A 23792-nucleotide genomic window follows, 5' to 3' on the forward strand; every position below is an offset into this window, starting at 1 on the left:
AAGCACAATACATTTTTAAAAATAAATTCTGTATCATCTGTTTAAAGCTACCATTTTCTTCAAAATATCAAAGTGATTATCAGCCATCACTGGCAAGTTCTAAAATACATTTCTTATGAGACTTAAAAATCATACAGATAATTGTATCTTTTTAAAAATCTCTTTAAGCCTTAGCTTTACATTATCCTTCTGATGTCTAGGCACACATATACTGAATACATTATACTGAGTTAAACTGTTTACATTGTAATTCCAATTTCTACTAAAATAGATTTTTCTATTAAAAAACCAGTACTGATGTCAGAATTTTGGTATCTAAATTTTGATTTTTTTTTTTAGTACAGTCAGACACATCAAACTTCCTTTTCTAAAAGGAAAAACATGCTAGACTTACATTTTCCACTAGAGAAAAGAGACTACTGCTGTGAGAAGCAGTAGTCACTAAAGCATTGTCACTTCTGACTTGCAGTGAACAACAACAGAACTGACTCCTATCAGAAAAACAACCCCAAACTTTACTAAAGAGATGAAACCAGAAAGACAAAGGTCTCTGTAAGAAAAAATGTCAGTGTTCACATAAAAAAGAAACAGTGAAGAAAAAATATTTTCTGTTTAGAGAGACTCACAAGAGTACTGATAAAGGAGGCAGATGACATCAGATAGACTATGTCATTGCACAGGTTATATATAACAAGCTGGTAGGGATCTATATACTTAAGCAGGAAAAAAATCCTGAAGTGCAAATGAGAAGATATTTCTGTTCACTTTTTTCCACATACAAAAAACTCCCCTGTGAGGAGCAGCAGGATAATTATTTAAAGAGGTCAAATAACCATTCCAATTTATGAGGAGCGAGAAATTAGCTAAGCCACTACTTCATCCCATTTGCAACATTAATACAATGTGCAAGGGAAAAGTCTTAATTAATCAAAACCATTTTATTAGCAGTAAGAGCCACAGTAAATGCACTCCTCTCATGCCACTGATTTCCCACACTGTAGACACATTATAACTCATTATTTCTATTTATTTCATTCACAAGCAGAGAAAGTAAGAAAAAAAAAATCATAATTTCAATTCAGAGAAATTCTGGAGAAGAGGAGGCTCAGGGGAGACCTCATCACTCTCTACAACTCCCTGAAAGGAGGTTGGAGCCGGGTGGGCATCGGTCTCTTCTCCCAGGTAGCTCTCAGTAAGACAAGAGGGCATGGTCTTAAGCTCTGCCAGGGGAGGTTTAGGTTGGATATTACGAAGAAATTCTTTACAGAGAGGGTAATCAGGCAATGGAATGGGCTGCCCAAGGGAGTGGTGGAATCTCCGTCTCTGGAGGTTTTTAAGATGAGACTGGATGTGGCACTTAGTGCCATGGTCTGGTAACCACGGCAGTGTTGGACCAAGGGTTGGACTTGATGATCTCAGAGGTCCCTTCCAACCTGACTGATTCTATGATTCTATAATTCCAAGAGAGGTGCCCTGGGCCATGAAGTTTTGTGCTCAGAGAAAAGGTTATAGAAATGTACAGTGTATTGGGGTTTACTTAGATTTTGTACATTCAATAAAAAGACCGCACAAACAGAAATAGAAGGGGGAAAACGTTACACTGAAGATCTTAAAAACGTCCAAGTGGCAATAAAAAAAGGCATGATCATTATGGGAGGATAACTTCAGATTTAAAGAACAGCTAACTGTCCATATAACTACTTCAAAACGGTCAAAAACCCCATTGCAAATAATTTTCAGTAGTTTTTGCTTTCAAAAAAAGTTAGGGAGGTGTAAAAATACTCAAGACATATTGACTCATTTTAAAAAAATGTTCAGAAGTCTCCCTCTTCAAAACAACACATTAAGGAAAAATGAAAAAGTGCTTTTGAAGAAAGACTCAAAGATTAAATTCTTGAAAATTATTATTTTACAGTCTCTTCAAAACAACATGATTGGAAGACAAAGTACTTGACAGCAAATGTGCAGAGGAGCATTTGTTTGCTTGGCTGTGAAGATCACTACAGTGAACTGAAGTCTTAGCAATAGTGCCTGGAGACATGACGCAATCAGAAATGCTTTGTTCATGGAACTGCACTCTCTGAAAAGAGGCATGCCAGGTTTCAGCTGTTACCATCTTAAAAATAAATCCACACACGCATATGCACCTAGGTCATTTGCATGATTTCTCCTTATCTTCCCCTGTGAAAGGCACATGTAGATAACTATATCCCCTTTCTTATTTATTGCAACAAGTACTTTGCTGTAGTCTTCTGCCTGTATATATTGATAAAAATGTGGCAATTTGTTCGACTTACAAAAAAGTCTTCCATTAAAAAAAATAAAAAAAATGTCACTTCAACCTGCTACTTGACACATGAAGTTATGAACATACTGGGGAAAAACACTCAACACTGAAATGATAGGATTCACACAAATAGTCAGAGCTGAATTTTTTTATGTCAACAGCCTAGAAGAGTTTCTTTTTTCCCAACATATTTTTTCAGTTTATTCATCCATAAAGTAAACTAGGAATTTTTGATGTCTGCATGAAAAGGTGGAGCGAGGCACATGCACAAAGCTGTAATAAAAGTGTGAAAACATCATCTGAATATGCATTTGGCTTTACAAAACTGCAGCCTCTAAGTATGTGATCAAAACAATTACATTCTGTTTCCACAAAGTGGCATATACTTCAAAGATGTAGGTCTTCCTAATACACAGGAATATTTCACTGCTTTTCCTAAAGTTATCTTCCTCCCATCCTCACTTTCTTCTGCTTACCCATTAACAGGATATGCAGTGACTTTTCGGAATTGAACCACCATGGGTTCAGTAGTTGAAAGTATTCTGGGAAAGAATCTTTCCAGTGTCTGCCCCTGAAATACTTAAATGTCTTGCAAATATTTGTGACCTTCCCTCTCTGAGAAATGGGACAGTGGAAAGGTGGTAACTTTCAGCCTCATTCTACAGTATAGAACAGAAAAAATCCTGTGACTAGGATCCTACTTCTCCAAAAAGATCATAGCACCATAAATAACCTCATTGATACCGATGCTTTTGGAATAATGCTGCAGTCATTGTGAGCAAGGAGACTGCAGCATTTTTATCTTCTATTTGATGCCAGGTGGGGAAACTGAAAACAGTAATACCTTTGAATATTTAAACAAAACCAATATTTGAATGGAATAATAGTATTATTTTGGTCTCCTGATGACACAGCCATAAAAACACACAGGTTTCCATTGCTGAAGTTGAGGCATGCAGAGTGAGCATACTCCTGTATTATTTATGCATCACGTGTTCAAAATCATTGATAGTTCACCTATCCTTTTTCATACATATGAACAGAGCATGCTCCTACTTTGCTACTCCTCCCGCTTCTTACTGCTCTGCCTGTTCACCTAAGTAGCAATGTCTGACTAAACCCAGAACCCAGCTTGGTAAAACTAAGTGCCAGAAAGTGCTGAAAACATGTTGAGTATGTTGCTAGTCACAATACAGCAATCTTTCCCTTCTCTGTTTAAAAAAATAATTCAGAACAAATAGCCCATCTGGTAGTATTGGTATCTTAAATTTGGGGGTTTGGCATCCCAAATGAAATATGAATGAACGATGTAGTTGCAAGCATCATAAACACCATACCAGTATAAATAAACAGAAGAAATGTTGCAAAACATGTTAATTAATCCCCCTGTTGTACTCCTTTCTAGTAGACCTGGCCTATTGAAGGTCTGTAAAAGAAAAAGCAGAAAAAAACCCAAACGTGCAGAGAAGTGGAAAACTCTTGTGGCTGTTCCCCCAAAAATTCAGATTAGTAGTTAAAAGAGACTTAGAATATAGCATACAGGTTTTAAATATGTAAAAGTCTCTTAAGAGAATAATCTACCATCCATTGCGTACAGAATAAGCTTTGGAATGCAAAATTCACCTCAAGAAAAATTCACCTTCACATCAAGAGCAGCTCTCTATAGTAAGCACAGTGAAGCACCATAAGAAATTGGTTGAAAAACTTGACAAGTTGTAGAACCTGCATCACCAGAGGATATTTAAATTTAGCCCATCTTTAAAAAGTAGGCTGTAGTATTGATCCTCTAGCAGGGAAAGGAAGCAGCTTGGATACCTTTTTGAACTCCCACTGATTTCACAATTATTATTTTAGATTCCATTTCAATCAATAGTATGGACCTTCAACATAAATAGCTGAACAAACAAAACCTGTACTGTAATTAAGGTTATGTATTTTGAAAAGGCAAGTACAGAAAATGCAAGAGAAGTAGGAGTGAAATCTCAGGGTTCAGAATGAGAGAAGACGTGAATTCTTTCAAATTATGGTGGAAAACTCATTTACATCTTCATTCCCAAGCAATCAAAACATTTTTGTTTTTATAGAAGAACACTCCAAGACAAATAACAACTAAAGCTGCTATTAGGAATAAACAGAACCTACAAAAAAGAAGAAGAACTGGTCTTCAAAAATTCAGGAAAAATGGCAATAAGAGTAGAAACATCAAAAGTCCATGCAATTTGGGCTTTGAGAAACAGTGACCCAAAATGAAGCAAAAAACATCTCCAAAACAAAAATCAAAACTAAGTAAATCAGTAGTTTAGTCACATAGAAAGTAAAAAGGAGACTGGAAATACCTAAGATGCATAAAACCTACATTAAAATTTTGCCACCATTTTTGATAAAGGCAAGGATGCTGATCACAGATCAAAGAAAAAATGGCTTGTGAATGGCACGAAAAACAAAAATGGCATGAAAACAAAATACTTTGTCTTCCAAGGGAAAATAAACCCTAGCTTCATGTTATAAAGGGGAGTTCACTAGATTTCCATTTCAGACCTACAACAAAAATGGTACATGAAAATTATTTCAATCCTACACAGTTTAACATTAAATTTATTAAATCAGTACCATACGTTACTAGAAAACAGAACACTGGTATCTATAAAACAAAAAATGCCCCCTTATAGCCACAGGCAATTATTATCAAGTTCTGCACGTATTTAGAAAGATGTCTTCCTCCCAAATGATATCTGCAAACTGGGACAGAGTTATACACAGGTTTACCATACCCACCCAGCTAATCTCTTTGAAGACGATCAATTTTCAAAGGAAAACTAAGAGATATAATTTATCTGGCCTTAACACCTGCTGCAGCACCAAGACTGAAATCACTGGCTAGATGAAGAAGGTAATACAATAATTTTCAAACAGCTACGAAAAAGAGAAAAATATACCATGCTGAAAGGTTAACTGTCCAAAAGAAGAAAGTCCTAGCAGAGTTCTTACAATTCCTTGAGAATTACTCTGGAAACTAATTTTATTGAACTTAGCAGTGAGGGTCCAAGAAACATTTTCCCATTAAAGCAGAAGGTGGTAAAATATGTGAATGCAGAAGCTACTCTACTATTTTTCACAGAGAATTCATTAACCTTGTAGGGTAATACTACAATGAGATTAAGCAGCCCAAAATTAATGGAACCAGGAAAATTAAGTAAAACAAATGCCAGGAACCTGAGATATGAATGAAGTCATGATTTCAAAATGACAGGAGGAAAAAAAAAAACCTCTCAAACATCAAGATTTCTATCATTATTACACTGCAAGTTAATCACATGAATAGCTGCGAACAGCCACATAGGTGGCTCAAGAAAGCAGGTGTAATTCCAGTAAATGTACAGTCCCAGTGTACAAGATACTGGATAGATACCATCTAAAATACCATGTAATTTCTAGTTTCTCATACTCAAAACATTAATTCCTAGAGAAGACTGCACACAAAGGTGCAAAGAGGAAGAATCATACAGCAGAGACCAATTCGTCCTAAAGAAAGCCAAGAACATCTCTGCCTTAGTTTAAAACAAAACAGAAATATTACCACTGTTTCCAAAAGCACAGTAGAGGACATCAGGAAAGGGAAATAAATAAACATCTAGTGAATGGACATAAACCAGCCACAAACAAGTTAGAACACGAAAATTACAATGAATTTTCAGTCATCGCAGATCGAGAGTCTGAAACACATTTGGGAATAGCAGCAGAAGGGGAAGAATCCAGTGCAGGTTTCAAAATGCAGTGCCAGAAACCTGCAGTTTTTTCCAGTCCTTAAAAATGCAGTGGTCTGCTCTAAGAGGGGACTGGATGTGATCACCCATGAACCTCTTCTACTCTTATGACCCCATATTAGGCAAGAGATCTACACACAAAATAGTACTTTGGTTTTAGGTAGCAGTATCAGCCACTATGCAACGTTCCTTCAGTACATCTACAAAGTTGTATCAGACTGAGATGGCCACTGAGATGACCTTCTTTGGGTATACAAAGCCATTCTGAAGTGCAAGCTTCAGACTGAGTTCACTGACTTAGAGGTATTAGGAAAGGAATGAGAAACCCTGTAAGAAGAAACCTAATTGAACAGGACAAAAGCAGCCTCTTTGCGTATGTGAGCAGTTTTTAGCTAGGAGGTTACACTATTTTGATTTTCACATAAGGCTTATCAAAATAACATTCAGAAAGACCGAGTTTTGTTTAATGTCTTTCCACCACCCAGCAGCCTAACTGGTGATGCAGGGCAGGGGTGGGGATGACTGTCAGAGCAGAGCAGCTCTCCCACAGCAGCACCTTTTCCTCACAGCCACCTCCAGAACCACAGAGGATGTAGTTTACAGTGTAAATGCTTCCTGTGGACAACACGCTTCAATGGTGGGACCCAAACACGTCTTTATTCAGAATTCCAAGCATTAGCCCACCTTCAGAAATATTCTTCTGTCAGCTTGAAAACCACGTAGGTGCACAAAATCCACTCATCAATTACAGTTTAGAAATACTTTAGTTCAGAAATGTTACGGTAAATGGGAAAAGAAAATCTTCCCAAGATCAGCTTAACTTGTATATTTAAGAGCACTTTGCAGACAATTAGCATTGTCTACTGCTTTTCTTGTGCCATCATTTTCTCTCTGATAAAAAGTACCTCTTCAATATTAATAGCTGAACCTAAATTTTAATTGTTTACACATACGTTTTAATTAATCTATTTACTGAAGTTAACATGTCTTTCAAACTTCAAGCAAAGAGTTTTCTCTAACGGTGTAACATGCAAGAAAGGCACTTTTTTCAAAGTGCAGTCACTTCCAAAGAAGAAAGGGGGCATATAGTATATTCTTAAATTGGTTAACTCCAACCAAACACATTCTTCTTACAGGGGATTCCTAAATTCATAACTTCTTCTATTTTTGGTTTTAGATTACAGCCTTGTAGTTCAGATTTGAAGAGCAGAGTAGGTTGAGCGTCTAGCATGCAAGTTGCTATTAAACTATAGTTAACTAATGTAAAATTTAAACATACCTTTCTCTTCTTCAGTGATCACCTTATCAATTGCATAGTCCACATCAAAAATGTATCGGTAGAAGCAGAGCTGAGTGTACAGGGCCTTATCAGAATACTGTAATGTAAGAAGACAGCAATTAAAAACCCAATTCAAAAGGGTGCCTCCTGCACCCATTTCTAAATCCACTATCAAAAGATTATTTATGCCTTTTTTTTTCCATCTCCCACAGTTTATATGCTCCGTTCATGTCAACTTTTGGAATTATTATTATGCTACAAAGTGTCATTACTACATCTCTACACTTTTCCACACAATTTACACCAAGCATTTATATAAGTCAACTAAACTTATGAATTCTTACAGAAACTGAAAATTGCATTTATCCATTCTTATAGCTGCATGTATCACAATGATGCCTTAGCAAGAAAAGTCATAAGAACGATGGGACAAAGGAATAACTTCAGCGCTTTAGCATATTGTACAATGTAATGAATAAAAAAAGAAAAAAGAAGAATGTATATCTTTTAGTGAATACAGGTGTTTGGCTGTATACCTCTCCCACCCTCCCACCAAGCTGTGGTTACATAAATTGGGAACACGTCATTCAAATAAGAACATGTGCACCTTTACACCTACGTCATCACCTTGCTCTACACATCTGTGAAGGCTACTGCATGTCAGTAATCACATATTTAGTTTGAAAATCTGCAGATGTATAAAAATGGAACATGATATTCAATGAAATACTCTCAGTGTCAGTTATGTCAGGCCACTGTGCTATTCCTCCAGTTCAAAAGTACACTCCTGTGTGAGTTCATATCACTGTTGCCACTCTGTGCACTAGAAATCGCTCGAATAGACATGAGATACATCTTTACCCCACTTCAATTAAACCCTTTCAAGTTCTTTTTCTTGCACTCTTGTTCAATAAAAACCACATTCCAGTCCCTGCTGCTTAAGATACTGGAGTTTAAATACTGGCCAAAAATGGCTTGAAGAGTTGTTTGCTACAAAAAGCCTTACTAAAAATGAGATAATTGTAACAGCATGAAATTTGGCAGTACTGTCCATTTTAATACATTCAGTACAGAGGTAGATACATACAAACTCCCAAAGGTTTTCTTGATGAACTACAAAATCAACAAAGAACATGGTTAGACCAATGTAAAATTATGACCCAGTATACCACAATGATCCTGAAAATGCAGTGGAAAAGCAACCAGTAAACTATTTCTACTTATTGGAATTCTGCTTTAACTTAGCTTTTCAGTATTATACCCAATCAAGTCAAGTCTTGTTACTACATTCAGCTAATTTTACACTTCTATTGACATGTAATAAAGTATCTATGACTATTAAGCAACTCATGTTGAGACATTTGACAACTGTTACTACTGCTTAGTTATTTTTTATATATTTTAACAGTATAGTTTTTTTCCACTTCATGTGAACCTATTTTAAAAAAGACACACAGAAGCATATTTTATTCCTTATTAGCTATTCTACGATATGCATCATCATTATACTATTATACACCAGTTATTTTTAGTAAATCCTGATTACTGCTTCCTGAAGAAGAAAAAAGGAGGACGACAGCGATTAAGTTATTTGTTTAGTTTTTTAGATTCAGCTGTAATTGCTGGTACACATCTCCCTGACTGCACACATGAAGCAGGTTGAATAGAACACTGAAATTACCTCCTTCATAATAGTTTGTTTTGATAATGTATTGTGTGTCGAGATGATGAGAAACAGTTGCTGTCAATTTGATTAGCCATTATATTTTTATGTTAATTGCCATTATTGGGTCCATTCTGTTTAGTGTCACCATAGAAGCCATACAATGTTAGCATAAATAACAAATTGGAGTAAATTAGGAAGATATATTTTTGCCAATTCATTTTAATTGCCCCTCAGTCCTTCCGTCGGTTAACGCAGCTGTTGACCCATAATAAGCGCTAGGTCAATATAGCTGCTTGTCAATTCAGAAATGCAAAGTGCTGTGTTGCTGGTAATGGATATACAACAACCTTTGCCAGCCAACTGAAGCAAACGAATGACAACTCACACGAAAGAATAAAGCATCAGCTATGGAGTTTAGTGACCTGATATTAGTAGGCAGGCTAATTGAAAGTCACTGCTTAAATGGATAAAGAAAGTACAAAAATCAGTATGTAAAAATGTATACATGCACACATAGATATCTGTATACACACACACTTTTTTTTACTGATAACGTGCTAGTATCTCCTTCCCTTTACCTTCCTGTATCTTATAATTAATAATTGGCAGAAGCCAAAATGTTTTTAAGATTTTCATGCAATTAAGTATAAATATCACGGCACACTTATGAATACAAGGATGAGGCACCTTAAATCTAAAAGGACTTTAGGAACTGCTTATATCACCACTTCTTATATTTCCTCAATTTCTGGTAACTTGTAGGTCTAAAAATGGGAAAAAAAGCCCAACCTCTAAAACTTCAAACACAAATAATATTTTAGCTTTAATGGTCATTTTTTGGTGTAAAGAAAACCTGACACCCCTAACATTACTAAAACTAATGAAGAACTAAATTTGTATCTTCATTTATGTATTCTTTCTTCCCATGAAAGATTTAATGCTGAGCACATGAAATAAAACTCTACTTTGAAGTCCTTATTTACTCCATGATGTTTAATTTCTTTATTTCATTAAGAATGAATGTCTGCAGGTACATCTGGGCACGTTCTGTGGCTTCCACTCACAGAAATAATATTTTGTTCTTTTCATGCAGCCAAACATTTTGCTAAATTGCATTTAAAACTGCAATAAACAGGTGAAGGAGCAAAAGATATATAGTATGCATTCACATAGTTATTCACTCCTTTGACAGAAAAATTAAGCTTCTAATATAAAAATAACAGAATTAAAAAAACCCATTGTGCTTAGCCAACAAAATATTAATTTAAATCTAGGTTTAATATGGTAGTAGACCTGCTTCCTATAACATCATGAGGCCAACTCCAACTGAGGCAGATTTCCAACTGTCTTCTCAGGAAGAATTTAATATTATATAGATTACGTAACAGGAAATCAATGGGGTCTTCTTAACAGAACTGGTGAATTACAAACACCAGAAAAGCAAATTCTCCCATGACTAAGCACAAAACTAGGGTACAAAACAAACAGTCTTGAAAAGAAAATTATCTTGCCTAGCTACTAGGAAATGCCCACCAGGGCATACAATAGGAAGAGAGACTTCACAGGAGTTCCTGAAGGACAACCGTGCCTCCACACATGGCTAAATCCATCCTGCTTGAGTACAAGGACTAGTTTGGCATTTGTCTTGGCCCTGCAGCTGCTGATGTTTGAACAAGACACTGGACTGAAGGGTAGCACCATCTCGTCTCTTGTCTCACAAATACTGAAAAACTCAGCTCTGGAGTAAGGTCCTCCTGTGGCCTCACTCTGCTTCTCTCTGGCTCAGCACATCTCTGCCACATCAAAGCAAAATTTCAAGGGAGAAATGGTCCTAGCTCTCTCAGTCCATAACTGTAGTCAGTAAGGGATTCTTCCAGAGGAAGCAGACCCTTCTGTAACTCTTCTGGCATGATGTGAGAATTGGCACAGAGAGAGTGAAAAAAATGGCCAGTGTCCACTTTCCCTCCTCTTTTTTAGAAATGGCAAAGCTCAACTCTCTGAAAGTAAGGGGACCTGAAAAGATTTAAGAACTTACAAAGCACAATCTCTCATCAGCTTTTCTGTTATATAAGAAAGGTTGGTGGCAACTGCATTTAGATGTTGAAATTAGAAGGCTCCTCCTCAGTGCTGGCTGTTTGAGGTTACATCCCAATGAACTTCAGCTGAGATTCCTCACTGTCCTCCATCCTGTAAACAGGGCCCCTGAGTGGTTAACACATCAGCCTTTAAAATCCTTTCAGGAGCTAAGGGCAGCATGGTAACCTAGACAAATCAGGTAAGAAAGGAAATCAGGTTCTTACCTTACCAGGTAATGTAAGGAATTGGCCAAGGAAAGAGGGAAAAATAAACAGAAGGAAAAGTTGATGGAAATTCACAACAGCAAGGTAAAAGAAGACTAAACTAATATTTTAATTCTGATGTTTTACTTACCTAAATGCAGTGCTATTCTACCAACCACTTTTTAAGCAGCATTTAAAACCTCTATATCTTGAAAGTGTGCATTTAAACAGGCCAGAAAACTAAACGCCCTTAGCTTAAAGATCATCTCATTTCAACCCGTCTGCCATGGACAGTGACACCTTCCACTAGACCAGGTTGCTCAAAGCCCCATCCAACCTGGCCTTGAATACTTTCAGGGATGGGGCATCCACAGCGTCTCTGGGCAACTGCTCCAGGTGCCTCACCACCTTCTCAGTAAAAAATCTCCTCTGAACCCCTAATCTAAATATACCCTCTTTTAGTTTAAAATCATTCCCCCTTGTCCTATCATTATCTATCGGCATAAAACTTCACTTCACTGTGAATTCCTGTATTAACCAATTATGTGGTGGTCAATGCTTTTTCAACACTCTTTAGATTACTCATGTTCCTCTGCAGTATGTTGAAGTCTTTACTCTTTGGCATCTTCCAAATTTTTTATATTTCTCTACAGTCCCACCACTCTGATAAGCCTTTAAATCTTTTCTCCATTCTCATTTTTTCTGACCTTTTGCTTTCTTCTGCACCCGACTCTCTCTCATTTCTTCAAGCCCTCTCTGTGGTGTATTTTTTGTTTTCTGTTGTGTCACCTCTGGTTTTAAGGATGATGAAGGCAATAAGAAATTAAATAAAACCCACCCAAAAATCCCCCTTTTAGTTTGCTAACTCTAATAGAGTGCTTTGTAAAAGAGATAATTTCCACAGGCTATAGAAGTTATTTGTATTACTTCACTTAATTATAATACAAAACAGTGGCACCACTTCATTAATCAGCTGCTTGAGAGAGTTACTTTAGTGAAAAGCCTTTTTGATAATTTTGATTAGAAAGAACAGTGGCTCTTACAACTGTGATATGATTCAGTATGTCCATCAACCAAATGCTTTAGAACTAGTTCTTAATACTTTAAAAAACAGGAAAGAAATAAAAGGAAACAGAAGTCTCTTGGCAGCAAATGCATCTCAGGGACTCTTTCAAGGCTTAGATGTAACGGAGCAAAGCATACAGGAAATACTTCAGTGCTTTGAGAGGCATTTCCTCCCCTCCCCCCCTTAGAAAGATGCAGTAATTAAAACCTAATTATTATCTTCATTTTAAACAAAACCTAAAGTGAATACCAATTAATAACAACATACTAATGAGCATCTGCTGTGATGAAATTGAATATGAATGTGTTGCAAATTTCGGGTAATTTATTTTTCGGGGAAGTGCCACTGGTCTCAATCTACTGCTGGAAGACTGTATAGACTGTACACATCTTCCATCATGTCTCTTATGCGCAGCAATTTTTATTTTCAAAAAAAGGGTACAGCTCAACTTTGTGGTTGTTTATATATCCAAATTCTATCCATGCTACAATGATTTCAAGGCAAGAAACCAATAGTGTGTCGTGTTTTACACACCTCACGTATTCCTTTGTAAAACCAGGGCGGTTGCCATCACACACAACTTCTATTCACCATTAGATTCTGAAGGCAGACACTCCTGAATGATAAGAGCTCACAAAGTGTGGATTCATGTTACACTAAATACTCATAATGTGTGTACCCCTCACCTCGAGGCAATGCTGATGTACACTGAAGTCTGTTCTGCTTGTGCATCACAAAGCCTAGTTAAAACACAGTGCTGGTCTGTGTCAAATAGGCTGAAATAAACTGCACACCTGAAATAACTACTTCAGATAAACCAAAAGAGGTGAAATAAAAGTACATCTAAATTGCAGCCTTTATGCTTTAGCATACAAACAGTTTTTGAAAACTTACACTCATTTCCATTAAAAACATGAGATGTTTGGTCACATTCTTTCCTGACAGCAGCACTGGATATAAACTAAAGGGAGAGGGGTTGTGTGTATGTGGTTTCCTTCCTAACCATCCAAACTGTCCATCCGTTCAATCAATAGTGGGTTTTATGATTTTGACTCATGCAGTCCATTAAAAAGGTAAAAGGAAACTGAAACAGATGTAGCAGGATATGGATGTGATGACACTTTCCCTAGAACTTATGTTAACGTGGACTGTATGAGAAAAGAAGAGGTTCTTACATATACATGCAGGGGTCAATGAAAAAAAAACCAGCCCAGCACAAGACTGGATATTCTTGTACATGATGAGATTTTTTTTTTCCCACTAAGTAACTGAAATGAAAAGAGTTTTTGCTGTATTAACTTCTGTTTAGCAATTAATGAGAACATTACAGTGGATCTAATTACAAAAACCAACTCTGGACTCCAATGCCAGCAGAAGAATAGAAAAGTGAGTGAGGAACCGGGTGAAGAACAGATGACAACACCTGCTGATGAGGGACACTGGACTGAATGAAGGGGTTGACAGAATACCTCCAGGGTGGATCCCCACAATACTATTACTAAACATTTTCATTAAGACATCCTGGAGAAAAAGAGGCTGTCTTTTAACAAGATTCAGGAGGCATGAACATGGCAAAAAGGAAATGGAAGGAAATTTATTAAGCAAAATACTTCTGATCATAACAAAGAATCTGAATGAACTATCCAAAACTGGAATGTCCCAGGCTGGCACTACTCTGCTTTTGAGGATTCATACGATGATGCCTCAAGGCAGATAGCATAGACAGGAGATGAACAGTAAGTGCCAGACAGAGCTCTGGAGGAATGGAAGACTGCAGCTGTTGGACCACTAATGGTGGTGGATCACCTCTACCTAAAGCTCACAGTGTAAGCGAAGACATGAAATAACCCTGTTTTTCTTCCTTGGAGATATGTTGCTTTTTAAACTAAAAGACTGTGTGACATCTGTGCTTAACAAACACTTTCTCATCCTAATGATACATGTGCAACCCTCTCCCCTGTTCCTGGTCTCGTGTGTATGCTACAACTCATACGAGCACGTGGTAAACCAAATTCAACTCACTAATCAGCCAAACCTACTCACCTCTTTTCTAATCCGGCAGAAAACTAACCCCCCAAATCTAGCTGCTTCCCTGTGTGGTCAACAGCTGGCACAAAGTGAAGAGCTAACTGCACAGTACCTGATGTGAACAAGCAAAAATAGCTACTGTAAGCAAGGGAAGGCAGGATGTCCTCCTGCTTTTAGTTTTGGGTTTGAGCTCTGCCTTGCACCCAGTGCTTAAAGTCATCTGAGCCGTGCAGTCAGACCTGGCAGTGAGAACACAAGTCTTAACTAAGAATCACTCTTTTTTCTGATGTGTGGGAATCACTTGCCTTGTGTACCTTCAGCATACACTTGTCATTGCAAAGTGTGCTTCACTGAGAAATTTTCAGCATCAATATGTCTGTGACTAATTTTTGGTATTATTAATATTTAATACAATTAATACACAAGACAAGCACATAAAATTTGTGACTGAGTCTTTAATAAGACCAGACATTATCTGCTCTGAGGTATCATTTTTTTATAAGAACATTATAACAATGACTAACAGCAATGACTAATTGTTGGATGGAGCTCTGAGCAACCTGGTTTAGTGAAAGGTGTCCCTGCCTAAGGCAGAGGGGTTGAAACTGGATAATCTTTAAGGTCTCTTCCAACCCAAGCCATTCTATGATAATTGTACAGAAATTAGCTCTGCAGATGTTATATATATGTGTGTACATGTGTATATGCATATATATCTATGCATTCTGTGTATGTATGTATGTCTGCAGATATATATGAACACAGATATTTTAATAAAATACAATGGCTAACAAATACAAGTTAGAAGCTTTAAAATAAAAATATCGATATTTTATAAAAATTTTCTTCTGGATTCTAAGGAAAGTCCAGAAACAACACTCAAAATAAATAACGAAATTTGTAAATAGTTTGTTTTCATATAGAAAGTTTATTAAATGTATAAAGAGATTCACATGAGGTGGTTAAATCCCATACTAGGAAATGTCATCAAAGTGGTCCCTCTAGTCAGTTCTTCCCTGCTAAACAAAACAGGGCTGACTTAGCTCAAGTGCTGAACTGCTACTGACCATATTACTGAATTTTTAATGTTTGCTGATGGTGGTTTAGGGCCATAACAACCGACTAAGACAGCGATGGGACACGGCTCAGATGACGTACAGGGACTGTTTGGAGTGGCAACATGGATCTGACCATACTTCAGTCCCAAGCTCTTCCCCAACAGACTTGGAACCCACAAGCATCCCCTCATAATGAGCACACTCAACACCTTACCAGCCTCAAGCTGGAACACAGCCCTCATGTTATTTTAAAGGCTCTGAACCTATAAAACATACACAACTGCCAAGCACTGACTTACACCTGTTATCTTAGGTTTCCGGTCAGAGGATATTTGTCGCTGTGATTGACAGTGCAATAGGAGAAAAAGGTACAACAGTTGGGTTTATCCAAATAATTTTTTGCATTCTAAATCAGACGAACAAAATAAATTTTTAAAAATTAATTTAACCTGTAATCTGCCTCCTGGATCTGGAGAGCCTCTAGAGCATTCATGTTCTCCATCTGAAAGGAATTCCTCCCTCTGAGGAATTTGCAGACTAACCAGTCTGAATATCCATCCTACTGATGGATATTTTATGGATGGATGTTTCAGGATGGGTGTTGTACAAAAATTCTCAAAACTATCATCTAGAGCAGAAAAGTTAAGATTTGAAGTTTTATCACACCAAACCAAACAAATGAGCTTTACTGGACAGGTGGTGAAAGACAGACATCACTCTGGAACTGGACTGACCCAGCAGCACATACAATCAAAACTACAAAATTGTATCTGACCAGATACATGGAACATTGCTCTGGAGAAGCACCAGCTTGGTCCCAAAATCGACCGTATTTTAAGAGCCTCAGATCAAGAATATTTGCACACTTCAAATAAATTGCTGCTTGAAATAAGCAGCGTAAAGATATTCTCCTACAATATATCCTCTCCTTGGGGCACAAGACAAATATAGTAAAAAAAAAATAATCCATGTCTACAGTTTCAAGAAAAAAAACCCAAGCACTTTCAAAGTTAGTTACTCATCTATAGATTTCTGGGATTACATGACCCTTGACAATTTGGAATAAAAAGTAGTTAACAAAAAAAGCCTGGTGAAACAACCTTAAAATTGAAAACCACCTCTGTAAAGCAAAGTTGTCATTCTGCTCTGATGATGAAGTACCACGGCCAAGCATTCCCCAACTATCTTAAGTGCTACGGAACAAGCTCATACAGCTCCAGAGCTCTGTCTCATTCTAGAGAACTGATGGATCTACTAACTGAATGAAGAGCACTCAATTGCAGTTAACTATAGGTCATCTGCTTATTCAAAACAGGAAAAATAAGCACATGCATAGGAACTCTCATCACTGAACAGAACTCTTACCTTTCAAGTAATTTCATGCATTTCCTTAAAAATTCTAAAGTCATAATGTTCTTTCTAACAAACAAGAAATAAACTGTAAATATCCAGGAAATTTACTTTACAAAAAGATGTGTTACTACAATTGGGAAAAAAAAAAAAATCACACAATTAGTACTCTGCTGAGCTGAAATCTGCATACAAAACCTCTGTCCTTACTCATGGAGAATAAAAGTCATAACCTCTTTCTCAGGACCCACATTTCTCACAGCTGAAAAACAAATAAATCAAGTGGGGCCCAATCAAGAACACTGTATGAAACCACCTTACTAAGAGTAAATTCTGCCTGTAGGGAAAGAACCTGCATAAGGTAGCTCCCACACCAGAACCACAAATCAAACGTATCAGACACAGTCCTGCTCTGAGGCAAAGAGAGGCAGAGGCCATTACTAGAGGTCTCCCATGGGCCTCTGTAGATCAGGTATAAAGTTGCTTTTTTACCACTTCATGCAATCTGCTGACATGTTCAAGAGTAGTTGTGTAGTACCAAGGATGAGCCAAAGGTTACTCCTCATTATCTTATCTGAGGCACATTTTGAGTCTTCTGTCTGCTTGCAAAAATAAAGGGTGCCACTTCTGATGTTCAGATGCAGGATGCTCTGGATAACAATGGAAAAAGCTGGTAGAACAAGTCCTGTTCTCAATTTGGACTATAAGTAGAGGTAGTAAGTTACACTTTGGAAGTAAGATATTTCTGTTTACATAAATGAGCTTAATGTAGCCCTGTACTTGCAACATTTATTTTTATTTACTTTTTTTTAGAAATAAAGTCCTTTCTCACTGATTGATACACTTTACACAACTATTTGGCATTTGTCAGCTATCCAGAAGCATACCCTAAAAAAGTGCAATCTATGCAAGCAACTTGCCTTATATTTATTTAAATTGGGATTTTATTACTAAATGGGTAATGCTGCATTTCTTTTTTGCAAAATAATTTACTAATATTTGCAAAAGCCTTTTTTTAACAGAATCTTGATTATCATTCAACAAGCACAAGTACGTCATTTAAAAATGGTTTATTATTAAATAAACAACACTATAAATAGGCTAGACACACAAGCAAATAAGCTTATCTAAATATGTTTTAGATGTAGAAGCATGCACATGAAAAAAAAAAAGTATAATTTACAGAGAGGGAACTAAACAAACTGCTTTGAATTACTGTATTCCTGATTCTCAAGACTTCAGCACTCATTCAATTTTAGGAATTAGTAAGAAAGTAAAAAGTTTGAAAAGCTAGCACCTTCAACTCCTAATTTCTTATTTTTTAACAAACTACTATTTGAGCTCATGTAGTTAAATAATATGAAGCAAGGAATATATGTGCTGCAGAGGACACTACTTTGCCTAAAGCAAATCTGGCATTTAGTTAAATTGTGAAGGATTGGAATCAATGTTCCCTCTTGTTGACCTTGATTTTTCTTAAGACAATAAGGAAATTAGGCTGAGATATGAAAATGCTTCAGCTACTCTTCATGCACCCTGGAATAGAACTTTAGAGATTGACTGAAGTCCCCATCTCCACGATGTCACCAATACAAACAAGCAACTCCCCAAACTTCTCAGACTATGCAAGATTACTGCTTTAGATGGAAAGGCTTTTAACACAGTTTATTTGACTTGCTTAACTTACTTTGGAGCCAGGATGTACACAGATGATGCCTCTGTTAAGTAAGATTTTTCTTCCTCTGTTTTCTTCAGGTGAACAGTCCCCAGCTGCACCTATCTCTTTGTAGCATAGCCCTTATCTGTCTGTAGGAGTGTATATCACCAGCTTTATCAATGCAAGTTTTGATCTCATGTCTCTAAAGCACCTCCTTCATACTTCAATAGAATGGCTCTCTACCAAATACTCAAGAAATGTTACACCAATGACAAAGTAAAGGACAGCACCTTTTCTGTGGGTGGCACTAAAATGTTAAGATTGGTTTTACACAAAACCACATCTCAATGACTTATAAGTAAATTTTTTAGACTGCTTTGAGAAAAACCCAGAAATTCTGCCCTGTATCCTTCAACCGGCAAATCCAAACATGAAGTGAAAGACACCGACCCTAAGATTATCCCCAAAGAAACAGAGTAAGCCCCCCTAAGAACAGGCAAAGATTAAAAAGTTTAGGGTTTGATTTTCGTCAGTCAATAAATACTGTGTGTTTATGTTCCAGGAAAAAAAGTGTAGGTCAAAAGTGTTCTGAAGATTAACATTTCCCTCCCGGGCTAGAATTAAGTTTGTTTGGGGTTTTTTTGCCTTGGATGTACACATCTATCTGGGCAGAGCTATCTGGTTGTATCAGATGTTTTGAATGTTGACATTCAACAAGTGAAGAAATATTAAATTTAACCTTTCAAACTTTAAAACACGCTCCTAGAAATAATACAGACAGACAAACTGCATGTTGCTTCTTTGCCCTGGCACCAAAATGCTAAAGCAGCTCAGGTATTTCTTTAAAACCAAAATGTTATTTTACCAAATAGAAAGGAAGAAAAAGTAATCTGTGAGGTTCCAAACTGGCAAAGCAAGAGATCTTACAATAACAGGTCTTCCAGACAAAGGTCTGTAGGAAGCTTAGAAGCAGTGTATACGTGAGAGTAAGCCTCCCAGGAAAACCATTCATTAACTTTGCAACATTTCTGAGTAAATTCTGACCCACAACCTGGAAGAGGAATGTGGTATAGTTATTAATTGCATTAGTACCTCCAAATACAAGGAATATTTTGTCTCTAGGACAAAAAAAAAAGCAGCTGGTTGTGACCAAAGACATGGAACACCCTGTGGAAAACCTTCCTGACAGCCATCTGCTGGTCAGAGCAATGTTTTTTTCGTGGTTTTAATGAACTTCTTTAAAAAAGAATTTTCTCATTAGACTACTACTCTTCATCTCAGACAACAATTTGTAACTAGTAGCTCTACATTAGAAAGATGTCTCACCTTTCTGATGTTAATACCTAAAATTTTCCTGAGAAGTTCAACGTATCTAATGAGAAAATGGATCAAATGCTTCAAATATTGGACTCTCTGTCCCCAAGGGAAGTTAAAATGTGTAATCAACAAATATAACATCTGAACAAGTTTAACATTTTGAACTTGAGATGTCTTAATGAGAAAGACAATGATACAAGACAAACCTTCTTACCATAAAGAAACAATCCTAAGAGTTAAGAAGTCTTACCAGAAAGTTTTCCCTCCTTTCTGGAGATCAGACAGAACACAGAGGTATTGCAGTATAAAGCTACACAAACATTCAAGCTATGCACTCCTGTATGTTTCAAAGGTGAGAATCCATCTAGCAGAAAAACTGAGAAAGAAAAGAGCATGGCCTCTGAGAGTAGAAAGTTGAGCAGCTTTCCCATGTGACTTCCTCCTCTTTTTCCCGAACCTTTCAGTCTGCAGCTGCAGCAGTGCCATATCAAGACAACCCGTAGCAACAGGAAAGAGGAGAACACAGAATTTCTCTAACAGGACAGACATTTCAGAAACTTTTCAGATAAAACTAGCGACATTTGAATTGAACTTCAGTAAAATGGTTCATGGTCACAGTGCAATGCTTGTAAAAACATTTGCTGAAACTGGGCAGGTCAGATAAAATTGTTGTATTGCTCTCAAAAACACTCAATGCCATTCAAAGAGGTGACCTTTATCAGATATAACACTGCTAATAGAAGGAGCTGATATCTACTAAAATTTGAGACAAAAGGAGAAACCTCAGACTTTGTCATATATTGCCAACACTGGCATTAGAATAAATACCACTACCATTTATCTACATACCAAAGCAGACCAATCACAACAGAATGCTTGCTAATTTTTTCTAGCAACTTAAAAAATTAGTTGCAAAGATTCACTCCTCATCCTCTAAGTTACTTATCTGTGCTCACAATCTCTGCTAATTGAATTTCATTCTCTTTCTGAGTAACCACTTTATTTTTCATCAGGTACCAAACAGACCCATGTTGAAACTGCGCAGTGATGTTCTCTGCCATCCTTTGAATACGCAATTTTAGACACCAGCCAAATCTGCCTCATGAAAGAATAAAAGTAGAGGAAGAACCTAGGTTTCAGTAACCCAAAAATAGGCAGCTAAGCAGACTGCTTGTCATGATATGTAGTTCAGAATAATTCAGAACTGATTCAACAAAATAAAAGCATTAACAGGCATGATACTCTCCTTGGAGCTCCTCCTTCACAACACTTTTAGTGTGTTGATGCTGTAGCAGGGACCCACTCTCAAACGCATCCACTCTCTATGCATTCCACTCTCAAATGCATCACCAAACTTTTCCCGTTAAAAAAAAAAGTGTCTCACGTATAAAAAGCTTGTAGGAAGCAAAACACAATGAATCTTACAGGGAACATAAATTATGAATAATCAAGACATTTAAATTGGTAAGCTAGTAAAGTCTATTTCTGAGATTTAAAAGACAGCAAAACCAAAAAAATCAACCTCATACATGCATGCAATAAAAATGTCAATCATGTAATCTTAAATAAGTAAGGCTGGAAAAAATTACCTTATCCTTTACAGTATCATGCAGAACCCCAACACCTAAATTACAGGGAATAAAAAGATGAACAAGGAAGAGGACATTCCCCCGATCTGAGTAGAGCCAGAAAAGACTGCCCCAAGCAGTTGCTCTCAGAGGATTTAGTAACAATACTTAAAAAAAGTAAATTGAAAAACGTATTTAGAAAAAGTAAAAGGAAAAACTTCTGGTCTAGGAAAAGTTGGATTGCCTAATTCTCCGTCTTTGTAGGCTTGACAGAACCACAAGAGCACCTAATGAAATGCACTTGCTGGAAAAACACAAAGTCAATAATCACTGTTATTGTTTTATACTCTTGTAACTTTATCCTTACAAAATTATGATTTTCCTAAATCTCATATAATTAAAAGCTCACACCAGTTCTGCACAGCAAGGCAGCTGATTTCCACAGGCATGACACACAAACACAAGCCTGCTCATGTAGAGATCAGGTCTACAACAGACATCAAGGCAGTAAGGGTACGCTTCAGTCAAAGGCTAACAAGAGAATTCTTCAGATATACCACAGTTTGCCTTCTGTTCTCCACAAGGAAACTCTTTACGAATTTTCATCTTCCTGATAAAACCAAGACTCTTGCTTGGTGCTTGATGAGTGCACAGATGTCAAGTACAGTGCAGCCAAGAACAGCCAGTTGGAAAAGTTTAGTATTACCCACAGTCTTACAGCTTTCACAGCAGACACTTTCTTTCATTGTCTTTTCATTACAACCTTTCATCTTTTATTCACCAAATTTATATATCCCACTCAATTTTACCTCCATTCCACTGTATAATTCTGCAATGGAAACTGTCTCCTGAAAGGATGTCATCTTGAATACATCATTTCTTCACAAGGCTTCAAGACTATATTATCTACATTAGGTCATCAATAACTCTTTGTAAGGTGAGGCACTGAATGTATTCAGTAAAGAACTGTCAATTCTCTTGTTCAGGTTTACACAAGTACAAGGGAAAACTGTAAGTTCAATTTTTATATTTTTCCAGTAAGTTGGGGGAGTTGTGGATTTAAAAAAAAAATACTTGCGTAGCCAACAATTAAGTAACTTTATACATGGTACAGCTAACCAGAGAAGCTGTCTCAAGCAGCAAATTAATTTTTATAATACCTAGCTCATTGTTCAAAGCATCTGTGTATTTCTACATTTGGGATGAGGAATGGAGCTGAAAGCCACACAACAACCTTGCGTGGCAGCAGGAAAGCCGCCAAACCTCACATTATTTACTATCCATGCCAGTAGACTCTTTTGTTAGGTGAGGATTTCTGAGTGGTTTTCAGCAAGGGGAAGAGCAGCCTTCCCAACCTTATCATGAGTACTCATCTGGACTATGCATTAGCTAGAACCTCTGAGTTCTCTTAGCAAGATCACCCATGCAAAAACCTAGACAGCATTAATGAACAATAAAATAGAAAAAGCCTAAGAAAATGGCAACATTTTCTTATGCATATGGAAGTACTGAAAGGTATTCTTTCCATTTCTGTTATCTGGGTATTTGGAAGCATGACATTCAAGAGATCACCTAGATCATGAAAACAGAGTAACCAAACACAGATATGCCTCTTCAACAAGAAGTTAAACTACTTCTGTCAATTCATTCAGCTCACAACAACAGACTTTCATGTTTTACATGAGATAACCTATGGAGCAGAAAAGCATTTTCCCTACATATCTCATCATAGGGCTACCAAAAAACTTAAAAGTAGTTTTCACAGAGTTGTGCGAAGTCTCAAGAGGAGTTTAAGATTTATGAGACAGAATATGAATACTTCAGTTTTGTGCAGAACCAGGTGATTAGACGAGACAACCTATTCTTCAGGTCAAATTATGCTGAAAGTTTCATGCAGCATCATAACTAACTGTCTCAGCATAAGCTTCTCAAAACTTTTCCATAAGGAAAAAAGGAAGGCCAAAGAAACCCTTACACATGATAAAAACTGTTATCATTACAATTTAGCTCCTAGAACACAGCTTTAACAAATGCTACTTCATAGCTTCTGTAAGTCTCCCCATTCTCATGCTCTAGAGGGACTGTCATTAACCATACCATCAAAATATCAAGAAATCCAAAATGGTCGTGAATTAATTTCTTCGTGCTTCATGAAACATCCTCCCGTGTAACAACCAGCTCCATAGGAACTATTCTTATTAGAAGTTAATTTTTCTCCTCTAGCTCTTCTTGCCTCATTCTACGATTGTCCACTCCTAAACTGCAATTACAGTTGGTTTCTGCAAAAGAGATCTCCACAAAGTGATTCTAGCGAGTCTTCTTCATGCTGGACCCACCTCTAGAAGTGAATCAAGTGTTATCTTTCAGATGAGATGAAGGTGATGCACAGGTCCTGTGGGCACCTTTTGTTAAGTTCTGGTGTTTTATCCTCAGTGTCCCAGACAAATTAACTTTACTAGAGTACAATTTGCTC

At 37.0% G+C, this 23792-nt stretch overlaps 1 protein-coding gene across 3 annotated transcripts in view; it reads right to left on the reverse strand.

The window, feature by feature from the left end:
- POLA1 (DNA polymerase alpha 1, catalytic subunit) overlaps nt 1-23792 on the reverse strand; it is a 194001-nt gene that overhangs the window by 36755 nt on the left and 133454 nt on the right. For 2 of the 3 annotated variants that reach the window (XM_032679036.1, XM_032679037.1), the window contains exon 36: nt 7331-7427. The exons of the other annotated variant lie outside the window; for it this stretch is intronic. In XM_032679036.1, coding sequence (XP_032534927.1) covers nt 7331-7427 — 97 coding nt within the window. The remainder of the gene's footprint in view (nt 1-7330; nt 7428-23792) is intronic. 3 annotated transcript variants of the gene reach the window in all.

Source organism: Chiroxiphia lanceolata, chromosome 2 (assembly GCF_009829145.1).
Source record: "Chiroxiphia lanceolata isolate bChiLan1 chromosome 2, bChiLan1.pri, whole genome shotgun sequence".
Classification (NCBI taxonomy): domain Eukaryota; kingdom Metazoa; phylum Chordata; class Aves; order Passeriformes; family Pipridae; genus Chiroxiphia; species Chiroxiphia lanceolata.